Source organism: Condylura cristata, unplaced genomic scaffold (genome assembly GCF_000260355.1).
Source record: "Condylura cristata isolate star-nosed mole 26May11 unplaced genomic scaffold, ConCri1.0 scaffold00005, whole genome shotgun sequence".
In the NCBI taxonomy this organism is placed as follows: Eukaryota; Metazoa; Chordata; class Mammalia; order Eulipotyphla; family Talpidae; genus Condylura; species Condylura cristata.
In genome coordinates this window covers 33384070-33401675 of record NW_004567106.1, presented here as the reverse complement: position 1 = coordinate 33401675, position 17606 = coordinate 33384070, and the positions used below count along the sequence as shown (strand labels likewise).

At 33.2% G+C, this 17606-nt stretch overlaps 1 protein-coding gene across 3 annotated transcripts in view; it reads right to left on the bottom strand.

Moving 5' to 3' along the window:
• Positions 1-729: 729 nt before the first annotated feature.
• SEPT7 (septin 7) overlaps positions 730-17606 on the bottom strand; it is a 66693-nt gene continuing 49816 nt past the window's right edge. For 2 of the 3 annotated variants that reach the window (XM_004676852.2, XM_012721024.1), the window contains 8 exons: positions 17145-17262; positions 15458-15550; positions 13868-13964; positions 12464-12515; positions 9702-9827; positions 6576-6711; positions 3390-3529; positions 734-1785 (listed from right to left, as the gene is read on the bottom strand). In XM_004676852.2, coding sequence (XP_004676909.1) covers positions 1746-1785; positions 3390-3529; positions 6576-6711; positions 9702-9827; positions 12464-12515; positions 13868-13964; positions 15458-15550; positions 17145-17262 — 802 coding nt within the window. In that variant the 3' untranslated portion in view covers positions 734-1745. Of the gene's footprint in view, positions 1786-3389; positions 3530-6575; positions 6712-9701; positions 9828-12463; positions 12516-13867; positions 13965-15457; positions 15551-17144; positions 17263-17606 lie in introns of all 3 variants that reach the window. The other variant, XM_004676853.2, reaches the window with a different exon arrangement.

Here is a 17606-nt window from a genome sequence, read left to right as displayed (position 1 = left end):
TCCCAAGATACTTTAGGATTAATTAAGATAAAACTAAGATAATATTTAACTAGTAATGGCTACTAAGGACACAAATGATTATTGAAGTAATGTCCCATAACATCTACTTTAAAACTAGTACCCTAGGTTAAACTTATATGTAAAGTCAGGACTCTACAATATGAATTACCATCCTAATACATGTTTTACATTTTAGATCCATGTATGTTTGGAAAAGCAATAAATCTTTCAAGCATACTGACATATTTTAAATCATTCAGCAACTGAAGTAAACAAACATACTGGCTAACTGGAATGATTACTTACTTCCTTTCTGCTTGGATCATTAATTTTAAGGTGAAACTTTTTGAAGTGATGAACTGGGTTGCATTAATTATATTCGGCATGCCATAAAGTATTATGCTAAAATCTGTATCATTTTGACCTTAGTAAAAAAGAAATTCACTTCCTCTTTTCCAGTTAAAATAACTTTAATTTCTAGGGACATGAGAATTTATTTAATGGGAATGAGTTGGGGTTTATTTTCAGAGAAGTAAAATTAGTAAGAAACGGCAATGGGTAGAGAAATGCTTTCGCTATTAAATATGCATATAAACATTTTAAATTATCAGACATACAAGAGAAAAGATAGTTATATCATGGAGAAGAAAAATTCAGCTGAAAAGTTTCTTCCCAAATATCTTCTACTCTTGTATATCAGTTTACAAATATTTAAGAACCCACACTCTGTTACATCACAACATTGTTTATTATGTGAATTTTTTACAATACAAACAAAAAAATACAGAAATGCAATATATGAATACAGCTAAATGCAGAATGGTGTCTTTTTTCTTTTTAAGAGGCCATGATTTCCATGTCTAGTAAAATAAAGAGACTGCACATAGGTAGAAACAGGTTGGTCATTAGCTTCACAATTTTGCCTAGAAATGACCTATAAATGCAATTTTTCCCCTGCTACTTACCATAAAATGTAAAAAGGGAATTAAAGAAAAGTTTCTTTGTTGGTTCCTACCATATGAAAGATGCTATATTCTATTTTAGCAGGGCCAATATATGGAAAATACCTAAATTAAATGTTATCACAAAAAATGAAGCAGTAATGAGATTCTGGCTAAAGAGGGCACTAAATGAAAATAATATAAGTTTAAAGAATCCGAAACAAACAAACAAAAAAAGGTTGTTATAAAAAAGCTCTAGGTGCACTGTAAGCATATAGGTTTTTTTTTCCATGTGTATTTTTAAACAATGGAAGTGTCAAAAAATAGGGTCAACTGTGTTAGACTAAATTACATTATTGTATACGCTGCATTGAATGGAACCTTTGTAGTATAATTATCAGAGAGAAGCATAGTTTAGCATCATATTATGGCAATTTATCCTCAATGAAAACCTTCCAGAGTCCTTTTATTTTGGAATATCCTGTAAACAATCAAACCACCAGAACATGATTGTACAACAGTAAAATGTTTTCTTGCATTAAATTGAAGACATCTGTTTAATAAAAAAAAAAAAGAAAAATGTAGGAAAGGTACTTAGAGCTGTTAGTTTCTAAGTACACAACACCCTATACAATTAAAGGCATCTTAATTTCCATCAAGAACAACAACAGAAAAATTTTGTCATGCTGTTAAATCCATCATTATGGATAAAACTGGTGCAAATTGGTCAAACGGATCCAACAAACACTGATGTCCAAGCTGGCATATTGGCAACTAATACGTAACTGGTGGTCACTAGAGGGTTTAAAAGATCTTCCCTTTCTTCTTGTTCTTCTCCAAGGTTCTAAATGATTAAAAGGAAAATAATCAAAATAAGTGACATTATAAACAACAAATGAGAGCAACAGATAATTACAACTGTGTTTGATTTTCAAATACTACACTGTTTCGTTTAAAATACTGGATGAATATCTAAGATTTAGAAGTGAACATTAACAACAGTACTAGTCTTTACTAGTACTTTTTAGACAACCAAATGCTAGATGAAATTCCAGAATAAGAAGTAAAAACTGTAACAAAAACCCATTATTTTAAATGTAAGAACAATCTTTTCCCCAAATGTAATAGCATAAAATAAAAACAATCAACTGACATCAAAGTTTCCTTCTCTGCTACAAACATCTGCATTCCACAACACATTTGCTTTTTCATAAATATATTTTCCTCCTACTTGGGGAAAAAAATTACTGGAAGGAAATACTACAGACCAAATACTTAATCTTGGAAATGTAGAATTCTTACAGGATACAACTTTTCATATACTTTTTCAAAGATTTATTTATTTATGCATACAAAACTGGGGTATAGGCCAGAGGTGTGGGGCAGTGAGAGGATACACCAGAGACAGAGTGGGAAGCAGAACGTAGTCTGGCTGAAATATACTGCTGAGGAGAGTAGTGGGCAAGACAGGAGAGTTCTGCTATACCATATGGGTCGCCTCCCTAGCTGGGGATCAAACTTGTAAAGTAGTGCTGAAGCAGCTGCTACCAGCTTCCTACCTAGTGCTGTGCTTTAACCCACTGTGCCACCAGGGAGGGCCCAACTTTTCACATTTTAATGGGAAAAAAAGAAAACCAAGGTGCAAATGTTACTGAGTTTAAGAAACTGATTAGCTGGATTAGGGATCAGATATCCAAAATTTTACCTCATATCAGTCCAATACAATTAAAACAGCTCTAAATTTATAAAAAAAATTGTACATGGTACCTTCTATGCTTGCTAAGAACTGAACACGACTGATATGTACAACATAAAGGGGATAAGAAATTAAACTAAATCCAGTGGGACAATGTAATGAAAATGTTAAACGCTAATTCTGGAGTTTGTTAACTCATGGAAAATGTAGCAAAAAATACTATTATAGCCAGACTATATCGATATAAAAATTTTCATTCACAAAAATATTGCAATACTTGAAAATGGTGGTATCTTTATTCTTTTTATTTAGTTTCATGGATATTATTGTACCCACTATTTTTTCTTTCTATCACCATTCCTTAATCCTCTTTGACCCTTTTTCTTATCTCCATCCTTTTTAACCTGAGAAGCCCCACTTCATTTACTAGCATCCTCTATTTTAATACTTTACTTTTTTGAATCGTTTGCCTTGTAAATGCTCAATGTTTATCTTAGTCCTTCTGACTTACTTTACTACACAAGATTCCCTCAAACTCCTTTTCTGTTGTTGTAAATAACAACATTCTCTTTCCTGATGACTAGTATTTCACTATAAGGATGCCACATCTTCTAAATAATCCAAACCTTATCAGTTGGTATTCATGTTGTAGTGTTTTCCTACAATGCCACTTTATAAACAGAAAAATAAATCTTTAAATTAAATTATTTATACTTATATATGCACATTTCCTGGAGTCTGATATTAATTACCTTGAAGAGTTCTGTTGTTCTAAAATACGTTGTTGGGCTTCCCAGTTTGCTTTCTCATCTTCAAACTGACGGCGTTTTTCCTCTAATTCTTTGTGCTGTGCTTCCAAATTCTTTTTCATTTGCTCATGGCGCCGCTGGAGCTAAATCACAGCATAATATATAAAACAAAACTGTTTAAGAAATCAGGAGCAGAAGTACATTTGATCCAGGCACCCCAATTTTAACAGCACAACCTGGAAGTACCATATAGGATTCCTCCTCCTATAGGAACTGCAACTAACAGACCAGTGAGAATAAGTTCCCAAGAGATAATCTTGGCAAATAGAAAGAAAAAGTACAAGTTTGTTTACAGTTTTATGCACTTTATAAGTACCTATAAGTTCCAAGATCAAAGTAAGGGCCTCTGATCTTAATAAAGTGGTTTTCACAGATTAATTTTCATACAAATCACTTGAATTGTTTGTTAGATATACAGTATACTTCACTTCACCCAGACATACTAAATTATAATTTTCAGGTGGTAAGTCTAGAAACTGCATTTTTAACATAACAAGCCCAGTGATTCTAATGCAGGTACCCCTTCTCACATAGTGAACACGCTGTATAAAATGCCGGTTGAAAGGTGGGAAAGTAACACAGAAACAAGGAGCTTATTTAATGATTCATTGAATGATTTCATTTAGGCATTAGTCAACCTATTTCAGAAGAAAAGTCTTACAAATTAAAAATAATAAAATTAAACCTCACTACACTAAATATCCAAGGATTACTGAAAATCTTCAAGTGTCCAGGAATTAGTTCTATTGGAGATCATATTACATCTTGATTTGGATTGTAATAATACTTTTGCATACAATCTGTTCTCAATTGCATAACAGACTCACAAAAAAGTGACTTTATAGTCATTCTTACTACAAATATTTCATGTAACTCCTACAAAATGAAACCATCTAAGATAAACTTAATATGAGTCAAATTTGAGATAAATTCCTGATACTAAAAACCTACTGATAAAAATATCAAAAAGTAGAAACACAGAAAAATGTGTTATTAGAAAAATGCCAGGTAATCTAACATATGCAATTCAGAATAATTACTTGTGGAAGGAGAGAACACAACAGGCAAAAGCCCAAAGGAGCCTCAACTGAACTTAAGGTGGTCAGTAGGTAGACAAGTGTTCATCATTCTTTACACGAGCATATTTTATATTAATTGTGTGCAGTGGAAAATACAATTCACAATCCCTAACTCTCAAAAACCTCTTGCAGTTCAGAATCTTTTGTATTTGAGAAGATGCGCAGAAAGATTTATAGACTACATTTACAAAATATCTTTTGAACTGTCTACCTGGCATTTATAATCACATACAATACTATTTTTTGCAGTAGAATGTTCACCTCAAGTGGGCCAAACACTGTTAGTTCATGTACAGTTTTTCAGTTTTTAGAGCTTTTTAGTATTTGAAATTGTGGGTACATGATTGTGGACTTGGTGATGAGTTAAGAGCAAACTTTGAGTTAAATTAGGAGATTCTACTTATTTGATCGAAACAGGTAGATAGCACTGACCAAATCAATTTATCTTTCACCTCATGTAAAAAAGAGAGATAAAAAATAACCACCTCTCACAGGGCTGTAATGTGGATTAAATAACAATATGTTAAGATGCTTACTTAGCACTGTGACTGATGCACCATGCAGCTTGATTATTAGCAGCTAGACCCCGAATTTTAGTAACACATATGAATTTATTTAAAAAGACCAAATAGGTTTTTTCACTAATACAGTTATACGGTTTATAATACAGGGAAAACGTTACCCTCTTTATTGGTCTTTCAATGCTAAGAAAGACTCCATACTTCAAAGAATAATTAAGAATCTCAAAACTCTTGTTTTTACCATTCCCAACAATCGTGAAAACTCTAAAGTGTTCTTTGATTATAGTTTTATAGTTATTTGTCAATATGATTTATTCTTGGTAGCATGGATATTTCTATACCAACTATAAATTCAATTTTTATATTGTCAATGGGCCGTAAATATAGAGATAATGCAGAACCTTGATTAATCATGTTTTTTTTTTTAAAGATTTATTTTTTCATACAGAACTGGGGTATAGGCCAGAGATGCGGAGGGTGAGAGGATTCACCATAGACAGAGTGGGGAGCAGAACCGGCAGATTGACGAAACACACTGCTGAGGAGAGCAGCAGGCGGGTCAGGAGAGGTCTACCATGCCATGTGGTCACCTCCGGGGCAGGCGGGGATCAAACTCATGCAGAAGCGGCTTAAGCTTCTTAGTGCTGTGCTTTAACCCCGCTGCGCCACCAGGGAGGGCCAATTAATCATGTTTTTAATGTCCCTTCTGATATAAATCTTCCAGATTACTTATCAATTAGGGACTCAAATAGACGGATTTAATAACATGCTAGTAAACTAAAAAAGGCTAAATTTAATCTCCAAATGGAATACTAGTCCTGGTTGGCAATCTCAAACCAGGAGGATAATTTCATACCCTGCTTAATTAACCTTATCACAAATAAAACAATATAGTTCTCCCTTTTTTTGGGTAAGAGATTATTTTTATAAGTGGAGCCACATGACACAGATCTCACTCAATTTTATCTTTAAACATTCTTTTAAAAATATTTCATATTCTTGGAATGCTTTATCATTATCCTATCTGATATTGTAACACTGACAATTACTTTGAAACTATCTTGCAAATAAGACCAATTCATTTTCTTTCCCTTTGACTGTTAGCATGTCCTTAGTTCAATGAAAGGTTCATTCTCATTCTTATTCCAATGAAGTCACACCTGCTATTATACCAGCACTAGTTTGTACTCTTAATCCACCCAAAACGCTTATCTTTTTTTTATACACTGTATATGCAAGAACTTATGATTTCATTTTTCTTAACTTGCTCATCAAAAGCAGTAATACATTATAAATATTAGAACTAGCATATCTTCCTACCAAGTATAAATCTGTGTGCAAACATTTACATATTGAAGCATACATCACTTTATTATAAACACATGCTTGTATTTATCCATCTTGTTATAGGGTATTATATTATAAAAAATGAGTAAAAGGTTATATTATTTATGATCTCTTATTAAAGATATTTATCATTTCAAAAAGGAACACTGTGTCATTAGAGCTAGACCTCCTAGGTTGATTACCTCAGCTTCAGAGTCCTTCAGTTTTTGAACTTTTTCTTTGACCTTCATGTCAAACACCTGCTCCATCTCCATTTCCATTTTCTTCATCTTAGCCACATGCTCTCGTCTCTCTTCTTCCATTTGTGCAAGAGGGCTCCTGTTATGAATATTGAGGAAATCATTAGAACTGTAATACTAAAATTTTCAAAAGTGATTTAAAAACAAGATATTTAGATTACTAAATTCTCTGCCTTTTGAAATTTTAAAAAAGATTTATTTATGTATGCATACAAGAACAGGGTACAGGCCAGAGGTGCCAGGGGTGAAAGGATTTGGAGGGGAGCAGCAAGCGAGACAGGAAAGGTCTGCCTGTGCCATGTGGGTCACTTCCCTGGCAGAGTATGGAACTCACGCTGCAGTGGCTGCAGATACTTCATAGTGCTGCACTTCAACCTTTGCACCACTAGGGAGGGCCCCCTCTGCCTTTTTAAAAAATAAGTTTCAAGATAAACAAATTATTTGGACACCATCTTAAATTACAATACAAATTTGTCGTTTCATTTTATAAACACCTTCCTGAAGGTGAGAAATAGAGTATTCAGAAAGATCACACTGGCATGGGCAGTTTTAAGACAATCAATGTCCAGATTCTTAACTTCTATACAAAATTCTGCATAAAGTGATCTGCCTGAAAGTCTTCAAAAATTCTGCCTAAAGTGATCTGCCTGAAAGTCTTCAAATTACAGATAACCCATCTTATTTTACAAGAAGACCTCTTACACTCTCTTATCTATTCTTTACCTACACTATACTGTTCCAAAAGTAGCTGAAGGTATGAAAACTTCCAGATGACAAAACGGCATTATATCATAACCTCAAAGATGATCTGTATTTTCCAATATTAAACATGTTTCTATTAAAAACAATGTGTGGTGTTACATGTTACAAACGTGTTATTTAGGATTACGTAGGGATACTCTGAGCAAAGTAAGATAGCTGTAGTACTGGCAATCTGTTATTAATGACCTTGCCTCTTTGACTTCAAAATTCCTGCAACATCAATTTGCTCAGCTGTCATCATTTTCACAGGATATAGTGCTATGAAGGGAAAAGTCCAGTTACAGCAAAAATAGGTCAATAAGAAGACCAAAATGCATATTTGCTTACTTCATATATTTAAGTATTAGCTATTCTTTTCAGTTATTCATGAATAGCTAGCTCCTTAGCTACAAAAGTACCTCACATGAGCTAAAGCACCATTAGTTGTGGGTACTGTTTTTTCTTTTGTTAATTCAACTGGGGTATTTTCTAATATTGCCAACATTTTCAAGACATTTACAACCAAAGGATAAAACTTCCAAATGACTTCATTTAGTTTCACCATGTGTTATCCAATAAAGTAGTAAAAACCCAATTTAATAAATTATAACAATATCAATTTCAACTAAAGTCATTCCCAACTGGAATTCCCAAATAGAAAAAATATTTTTCTATTTACTCTTGACAACAAATAATTACTAACTCTGGGACAATTTGCTTTTTAGCAGTATAAAATGTCAACTCAAAACAGAATCTTGTCCTTTAATTATAAAAAAAAAGAAATTAAAAATCAACTAATTTTTAAAATAACCATAGCAAGTTTCTAGAGGTGTTTTGTGAAGCATGCATTACTGGTCACTTGTATTAGAATTATTTTGAGTGCTTACTGAAAATACAAACCCATCCCATATTTAATGAATCAGAATCTTTTTAACAGTCACTCAGAATCCTTGAAATCAGAAAACTAAGGAACTGATTGATTAAAAACTTCAAGTAAGTATGCTATTAGCATAAGCAGAAACTCAAAGTCAATAAATAAATAAATAAATTAGGGTCTAAGAATCAAGCACCATTTGGGAAATATGCAAGAAAATAAACAGAATTAAGATCAATTTTAAAAGAGAACTGCTGGTGACTTTGCCAATGACTGTTAATGCTTTGTGTGCTTTTTTTTTTTAAGGACACTGGAGACATACTAAACAAACAAACAAACAAACAAAAACATTAAGTACAGTTCTCCCCCAATATAAGGAATACTGACTGCTATGTAGTATTACTGCTTTATGAACTTAACCTTTCTTATTAATAATACAAATGTTCCTTCAGGATTACTCTCTCTAATGATAATAAACATCACCAATCTGCACACATTATACATTGCTAAAAGTTTTTGCACTTATGGTCAACAATCTCAAATTAAGTAAAAAAGGACGGACTATTACCAAGAACTGTATCAGCTAATACCTATTCTTTCATAAAATAATCACAGCTTGATAACACTAGCTTAGAGTAAAGCTTCTAATAGACACACACTACCCTATCAGCAGAATAAATTTACTCTATTAGTTATGTACCCAGAGAATATTTGTGTCAATATTTCTTTCATTTGGTCCTGTTTCCTCTTTCTGCATAATCATGAGTACACTGCCATCAAAAAATTTTAAAAAGACATGAAGATACAGAAGTTCTATGTTTAGTATCTTTAACAAGATTATGAAATGTGTCTTAAAGTAAAATGGGCTAACATCTTAATAGTGACTATTCTCTTAAAAAAATATTTGCGGCCCTCCCTGGTGGCGCAGCCGATTAAAGCACAGCACTAAGAAGCTAAAGCCACTTCCGCATGAGTTCAACCCTGCCTGTCCCGGAGGAGATCCACATGGTACGGCAGACCTCTCCTGACCTGCCTGCTGCTCCCCTCAGCGGTGTACTTCGTCGATCTGCCTGTTCTGCTCCCCAGTCCGTCCCTGGTGAATCCTCTCACCCTCCACATCTCTGGCCTGTACCCCAGTTCTGTATTAATAAATAAATAAATCTTTAAAAAAAATATTTGCTAGAGGAATTCCTTGGTTTCTAACTACATATGATTAAATGTGTGATTAAAGATTTTAAAGATGATGACAAATCAAATCACAAGACTTGAAAATGCATGCCTGTCACTTAGAAAAAAGATAACACTTTCTCTAACAATTATACAGTAAAATATAAAACTACAAAAACTAAAGCTTTCTTTATATGACTTCCTATTCAATTTTCTATTGAGTAGCCAGCGTATGCTAAAAATTTAGTACATACATGTCTTTTATGGAGGAAAAGATGGATACTTACTTAGTAAGTTGCCCTTTATTCTTGTTATTATCAACTCCATTGTAAGTCACAGCTGCCAGTTTTCTGCTTCTGTAGTTCTCATAGTGTACATTATTAGTGACATCTTTTAAATCTTGCATGTGTGTCCTGTTATAAACATCAAGAATTTGCTTCCATTTTAAAAAGTTTTGATTTAAATAGAAAAATATATCAAAGGAAAAATTTCAGACTTAAACAGTTAAGACTAGTCTTAAAATGGTATTCATAAATTTTCATTTACACTCATAGCACAGCAAGATACAATGACCTAGCATGACCCAGTGGAAATTTTGGTTCCAAATGAGAATTTTAGAGCCATTAAGTACACTTAATGCAGTTACTAAAAGATGACATTTGGAAAGAAAAGTACTCATTCTTACAGTATACATCTCTTACTTGGGAAAAAGTATAGCTCCCATTAAACCTTATAAAACCTAAAAAAAAATGCTTTTCTTTTTTATTAATTTTGGGTCTTCACTAAACTTGAGGGGTAACTGAGATCACCTATGAAGTTTTAATTAAACTTCACTGTTCTCTTTACTCAACATTCCAGTTAATATAGAATTTTGGATAAATTAATTTTACTACTCCTTTATGGCTCAAAATGTTAAAGATACTCTGAGTTGCTCTGTAGATATTCTTTATCAAGGCCATGTTGTTGGATACAGATGATGTGGCAGTGCTCTGTATCACTTGATTCTCCCTTTCTCATCATTCATTCCATCTGCCATCTTCTATCTCTACCATTTTACCATGACTCCCTTTATTTCTACCTTTCTCTTTGTGAGCAGAATGTGATGTTCAATTACTTTGATTCCTCTCCTACTATCTAATATTTCCATGCACCATCCTTCTAGTTCCAAGTCTGGGGTTTGTGTAAATCTCATCTCTCTATATTCTGTCCCTTAATTAATTTGTCCTTTCTACAGTCACTACCATTACACTGAAAGCTCCACCAGACTCCAATTTAGTCACACAGGAAACTTCTTAAGCCTAGCACGTCCAGGACTGGTTGGAATTGAAAAACTCATATGAATTTGTCACTGACTCTCCAAACTTCTAAGACTTCTACTACTCTAGGTGCTCTCTTCCCAGACTTGAAGTCAAGCTACTCTACCCTATGACAATCATCTCCTTGGTTATCTTTCACTGTTTTGGTACAAGTATATGTTTTAAGTGACACCATATATAACCTTTCCACTTGTATCATAAAACCCCTTTACAAGAAACATGACATCATCTTTTGTATTCTCACTTTAAGTAGTACATATTAGGTACAACTTCAAACATTCAACTAGTTTTTGATTCATAATTAGCCTTTACTTTTATATCTATAATGCTTAAATACCTATCGTGTTTTGGGTATGAAGGTAACTGATTCTGTATTTTTAAAATACAAAGTTAAAGAATACCAGTGTATCAAGCACTTGGCAAGTAACAGATTTAAAATTTAGGAAAATAGTAAAATCAGAGGGAATACACTGGTAATTAACATTCATAAAACATTACCAACACATATAATGTCACAAAATAAATTACATTTTAGTTCTTTTTGAAGTCACATCTTTGGAACTGAAAGCATTCTGTAATAAAACTTAAAAACCACTTTTATATGTAATCACTCTTATCACACTATGTGATGCATGGCAACCCCAACTGCTAAGCCAACTCAAATCATGTACTTCATTACTGAAAACACCCACCTATAAACTTCTTTGACAGAATCACTTATATGGCAATCTCTGGTTTCAAAAATTCACTCTCATCTCTAGTCTCTCTTGAGGTGGCCATTTGACTCAAATTTACCCCCTCACTTTGAGAGTGAACTCGTCCATGGTTTCTAACTATAACTAATGTGTATGTTACTACTTCCACACAGCTAAAGAGATTCTTGGGAAAGAGGAGAGTAGTGTGAAAATGAACATTAACTTTTTTAGATGGCTATTCAAACTTGGAGGTTGAGGAGAATACATAGTGAGAGTCTGGAGAAGTAATCAAAATAAGAGAAAACTGGGGAAAGGGTATGAGGTGACAAAAGAAAGGACTCAGTCTCAATATGAAAGCACTGTGGTTCCTTGTCCACGAACATCTCCAGTTGCTTTAAATTCCTCCTTTATGGCTTCCTCTCTGCTGCTGCTTTTCTAATTTAATCCCTGGTCCTCTAGTCAAGATTACCTCAATGTCCTGCTCTCACAGGCTTTTCTTCTCTTTCATCAGGTGCACAAGGTACATTATAGGAGTAATGTTTTCTGGCCTGGGAGGAAGATTGGTTCTGTTCACTGTGTTCCAGTACAACAAGTGCCCCACTCACCAGTTACCAGGTTATGTACCTTTTAACATTCAAAGTCTAGCTTTTGAATCAAAACCTAGCCTTCCCTTCCAGTTTTCCCAAGCTTTTCATATAGAAGAAGAGTCTTTTCCTTTCCACTTTCCAGACTTCTTTTAGTATAACCCCAACACAAAGTATAATAATACACTAATTTCCTATATATCCTCAGCCACACACAGCTAATTCTGCATTTTTGCTTATAACTCTAAAGTACCAAATTGTTTCTATGCAGTGCATATTAATGCCAGAGTGAAAATAACCACTTAAATTAGCAATATTTACAGAAGACTATACACACACACACACACACATACATATGTATGTGTGTGTGTGTGTGTATATATATATGTATGTATGTATGTATGTCCAACTCTAGGGAGAAAAAATTGGCATTTTATTTACTAGTTACACATACCTTATCAACATATTTCTTAGAATTGTAAAATCACAATGTTCACCATTCTCAACTACAAAAAAAGACAACAAAAATTAGTTTCATTAAAATGAGTATTTTAAAGAAAATTTCATTGGGAATTAATGCTAACAATGAGAAAATATTAAAAATAGCTTAGCTCATTTTTTTTAAAATCAAGGTTTAAATAGCACTGTTAAGTGTGTACAAAAGAAGTAAATTATCTTACTTTACTGTAGCCTCATTCTCAGTGATAAAAATATATAAACCTAGCAAATGAGTAATCCTGAAGTAAGCAATTTTGAAATTTTGAGAAGGAAAATTATGTATTTCCCTATACTGTTAGACAATATATATTTATTCCGTAATAAACTACATTTAAAAAATTTAGTGTTGGGGATACAGGAGAATCACTTTAGAAAAATCTGCTTAAGATAATCTGAATGAAAAGTTAAGAACTTCAAGGTTCTTTATCTTTTTAAAGAATAACACAAATAGGAACATTCTTGGAGGGTGAGACTAGGAAGGAACACCAATAACCTGGAAATATGAATTTTTTTAATGCATATTTCTAAGGGCTATAAAAATTCTAAAACCCGGGCTCAGAAACTGAAGGTTACTTGGAGATGAAAGAGAGCTAGTAATGGCTGTAAGGCTATTTAGTAGGGAAACTCACTGATAAGAACAGTAACTAAAATAATAGAATTTTCTAAGTAATACTGACAAACAAATAATCATGGCTCAATTTGGGTTCCAAATATAACTTATAGCACATATTAAATCGTATGTTAAGTCACTATAACATATACACACCTATTTGATGTATGATCCTATAACTAGTATTTTATTGATGTGTATAACATTTTACGAAATTTGAAGTGGATCTCTTAATAATTGGTTTAATCTAAAAATGCAATGCAAAGAAAAGGAGACTGTGATTGTTTCAAATGGGCTTCTGAAAGTTATCGTTTTTGAGGGTTCCAGACCCACCTCAGACTTGGATAAAAGTGAAAGACCTTTTCTCCAACATTTTTTTTGCAATCCTAGAAGTTTTATTAGATTCTTTGGAAGTAATCTTTGGACCTAAGGTAAAGAATTCCCACATTTCTCTACCCAAGGTAAAGAAAACAAGAACAAGGTAATGTTGGGGAAGAGCTGGGAGGATAGAAGACCAAGTGACTATAAAAGTATTACATAAGAATTTAACATGTACTTGCCTGACTTAGGACACACAGCCTGGGAAATTGGAACATACTTACAATGAAATGAGACTATATCAAACAACTGAAATCTTCAAAAATCTACAATTAATCTGTGTAGTATACATGTTATTTACTATAAATGCAAAAATGTTCTGACACTGTGACATCTTACCAAAAAAAAGTTATTCACTGAAGAAAATCTTACCTTCAGCAACACCCCAAGGATACTGCCTTCCTCTGACCCTTTTGCCATTCACTTCAATGATAGTATTACTACCTACCACAGCAAGAGGTAAACGGTCCTATAAAACAAAGTGTTCTTGTTCAAATAGATCTTAGTCCTCACAAATTCAAGAATAAAGAAATTACATAGGCCACTATTTTCTATTTAGTCAACTGCTATTACAGTACATTTTTTTTTTAAGATTTATTTATTCATACAGAACTGGGGTACAAGCCAGAGATGTGGAGGGTGAGAGGATTCACCAGAGACAGAGTAGGGAGCAGAACAGGCAGATTGACAAAGTACACTGCTGAGGGGAGCAGCGGGCGGGGATCGAACTCATGCAGAAGTGGCTTAAGCTTCTCAGTGCTGTGCTTTAACCCGCTAAGCCACTAGGGAGGGCCTACATTTTACCAACACAAATAATGAATAAAACTTCATTTTCTCTGAAATTTTAAGAATACTAAGGTATATGCTGATCAAATTATTGGTTTAAAAAATGGAGCCAGGCCCTTCATGGTGGCTCAATGGGTTAGGACACAACACTGTAAACTAGCTGCAGGCACTTCAGCGCAAGTTCTATCCCTGGCCCTGGAGGTGATCCAAATGTGCGGAAGACCTCTCCTGACCTGCCCACTGCTCCCCTCAGTACTTCGTTGATCTGCCTGTTCTGCTCCCCACTCTATCTCTGGTGAAGCCTCTCACCACCCCCTGCACCTCTGGCCTGTACCCCAGTTCTGTATAAATAGATAAATCTTCTTAAAAAGTTAAAAATAAAAAATGGTATCAAGATGCTGTTTCGCATTGGAAAAAATCATTTTTTTACTCTGGAAAAATTTTTAAGGGTAAAAAATGTATTGGCTGGTAGCAGGAAAAATAAGGCTTGTGACTATGCTGCCTACCAGATCATAAACCATTCTCAACATCCCTGGAAACAGAGAACCTTATGCTCACTAAATTCAACCTTTGGAATTCCAGATCGACTGGATTAGATTTGTATGCACTGAAGTTAATTAAGAGTACCTTTCAAAGTTCTTGTAGCTTCCAGAAATACATTAAAAATAAAATACATGACTACTTTTAATCTCAGAAATTTTTTATCATTTAGTCATAAATAGCTCATTATTTTCAGATAATTATTTGTCTACCTAACATCATAAATCAATAACCATTAGTGGGTTCCAGTTACTTATAAGTCAAATACACATAAAATTAGGTTTGTATAAATTTTTGGTGGGTTTTTATAAAAGGACAAATTGTCATTCTTTTGTGTGACTGTTAAAACAAAGATTAAACATAATACTGTTTAAATATGAATGCACTCTATATTAGCCTTTTTTAAGGGGGAAATTACATAATATGAAATCAGTTATCAAAAACCATAAAAAAGAGTTATGTCATCCTACTATCCCATAAAGTACCTTATGAAAAGTTAATTGCAAATTGAACTCAACACTTAAAAAACACTTTACAAAGATAAACCAGCTAATGATATTTTTGGTCTTTCCAAATGCTATTATAATGTTTTTCAGGTCCCAAATCATTTTAGTATATATATGAGAATAAACCTACCTTTATCTTTTTAACAAGCTTATTTTCTTCTTCATCATCTGTTTCTGGAAATTCATATATTTTAATTTTATGTTCTTGGATTTCTTTCATAATCTAAAATGACAGCCAAGAGAGTACATACATAATCAGTATATTAGCTTTTTTTTTTTTAACATTAGCTTTACTTTTTTATTTCTCTACTTAAATTCTTATAAATCCTCAGCTCTAGGTCCTTTGCTAACTGTGTCGATTCCATAGAGCTATAAACCAAAATCAAAATACTATTCTGGTTGTTTTATTTTTAACTAAGATTGTTGTTATGTAAATACCATTGACAAAATCCAATTACTTCACAAGTGTCAAAATCAAATGGTTGTAATATCAAGAATTATAAAAATGATGTAAGATTCCAGAAGGGATTCCCTGGTTGATTTTTACTATACAGCTTTAGGTCACTTGTTTACAATGACTAAGATTCTTTCTCTAGGTAAAACTCTCATCATTTGTTGTATTTAACTAAATTCAATAGAAATTAAACTCATCTAAAAGTTTTACTAGAACTTGCAAAAGTGAGTAAAACTAAGTACAGCATTTGTTCCAGGAGAAAAAAATTTGCATACTGATTAGAAAATTGTCTTGCATGTATATGTGCATACAAACAAATCAAGGAACAACAGATACAAGATGAGGTAAAGCATAAAGCGTAAGTAAAGAAGCTAAAGCATTAAAAAGGAGAATGTAGGAAGGAGGGGGTGTTGGGGACAAAAGAAAATTTATTAACAACATCAGAAATGATGTTAACCTACCTCAAATTAATTTATCTTGTCTCAAATCAGCCCACATTTTAAACAGAATCTAGACATCCAAATAATGCTCACTACCTACCCTATTCAAGCTCATGATAAACAAATATCTAATATACCAAAACACTAGATTTCTAACTATACTGAACAGTTCAGGCCTACTCTCACTGTTAGGGTCCCTGCAGCAGTAGAACCTCTAAACACAAAACTGACCAAATACTTTTTAAGATGTCATATATTTAAAAAAAAGAAAAGGTAAGGAAAAATAAACCTGTGCCTTTTACTAATTAAGCTTTTCTGTAAATGGAATGTATAGATCATGACTAGATACTACTTTATTCCAAATAAAGTTCTAAAAAAAATGACAATAATGTCAAATCACTGAAGTAAACATACCGATCATAGAAGGAATTTGGTTGTATTATTGGAAAAGCACCATGACAAAATATGGGGGGAAAAGAACTATAAAATAATGAGAGCCTTTAAAAAAGGAATTCTCTCCTGTGGAATTCAATCTAACAAAATAATCCCAATTAATATTTTGTCCTGGAACAAATGCTATTACTTACTTAGTTGTACATGCTTTTGCCAAGTTATTCTAAATTTTTTAGATGAGTTTAATAAGCTCTATTGATTTAGCTGAATGCAGCAGTTGGTGACAGTTTTACCTAGAGAAAGAATCTCAGTAGCGTGGGTAGAGGCTATACAAAAACATCTAAATAGCCTTAAAATTTTAAATGGACAAAGAATTTAGGAAGAAAAGAGAGAGTATACTTTCTACAGCTATTTTTAATGCTGTATAAGTGACAATACAGTGTAGTTGCAAGAGAAATACATAGCAACATACTGTACTAAATATTCATGAATGGTATGAAAAACCCAAGTTTCAAGCTCATTCTGGTCACCTGTTTTTTAAACTGTTGGCATTCCTCCGGTGTGAGTGTGTCTGCTTTGGCAATAAGTGGGATGATGTTCACTTTTTCATGCAAGCGTTTCATAAACTCAATATCCAAAGGTTTAAGTCTGAAATAAACAAAATTTAAAATGTTTGATCAATTTAGAAGAATCTTCACATACCCAGAGCTAAATTAAATATATTACAACCACTTTACTTATCAAACACCTTCAGACGATAAATTAGGTCAGTCATAGTTAAGTAGATGAAATCTTCAAGAAGTATTGGAGTGATGCTATTTAGAATAGCAAAAATATGCTGACAACCTAAATGTCCCCAACCAGGTGACTGGATCAAGAAGATGTGGTATATACAAACAATGGAATACTACTCAGCAATCAAAAAAAAAATTCACCATTCACAGCAACACAGATGGAGCTGGAAGGGATTATGCTCAGTGAAATAAGTCAGA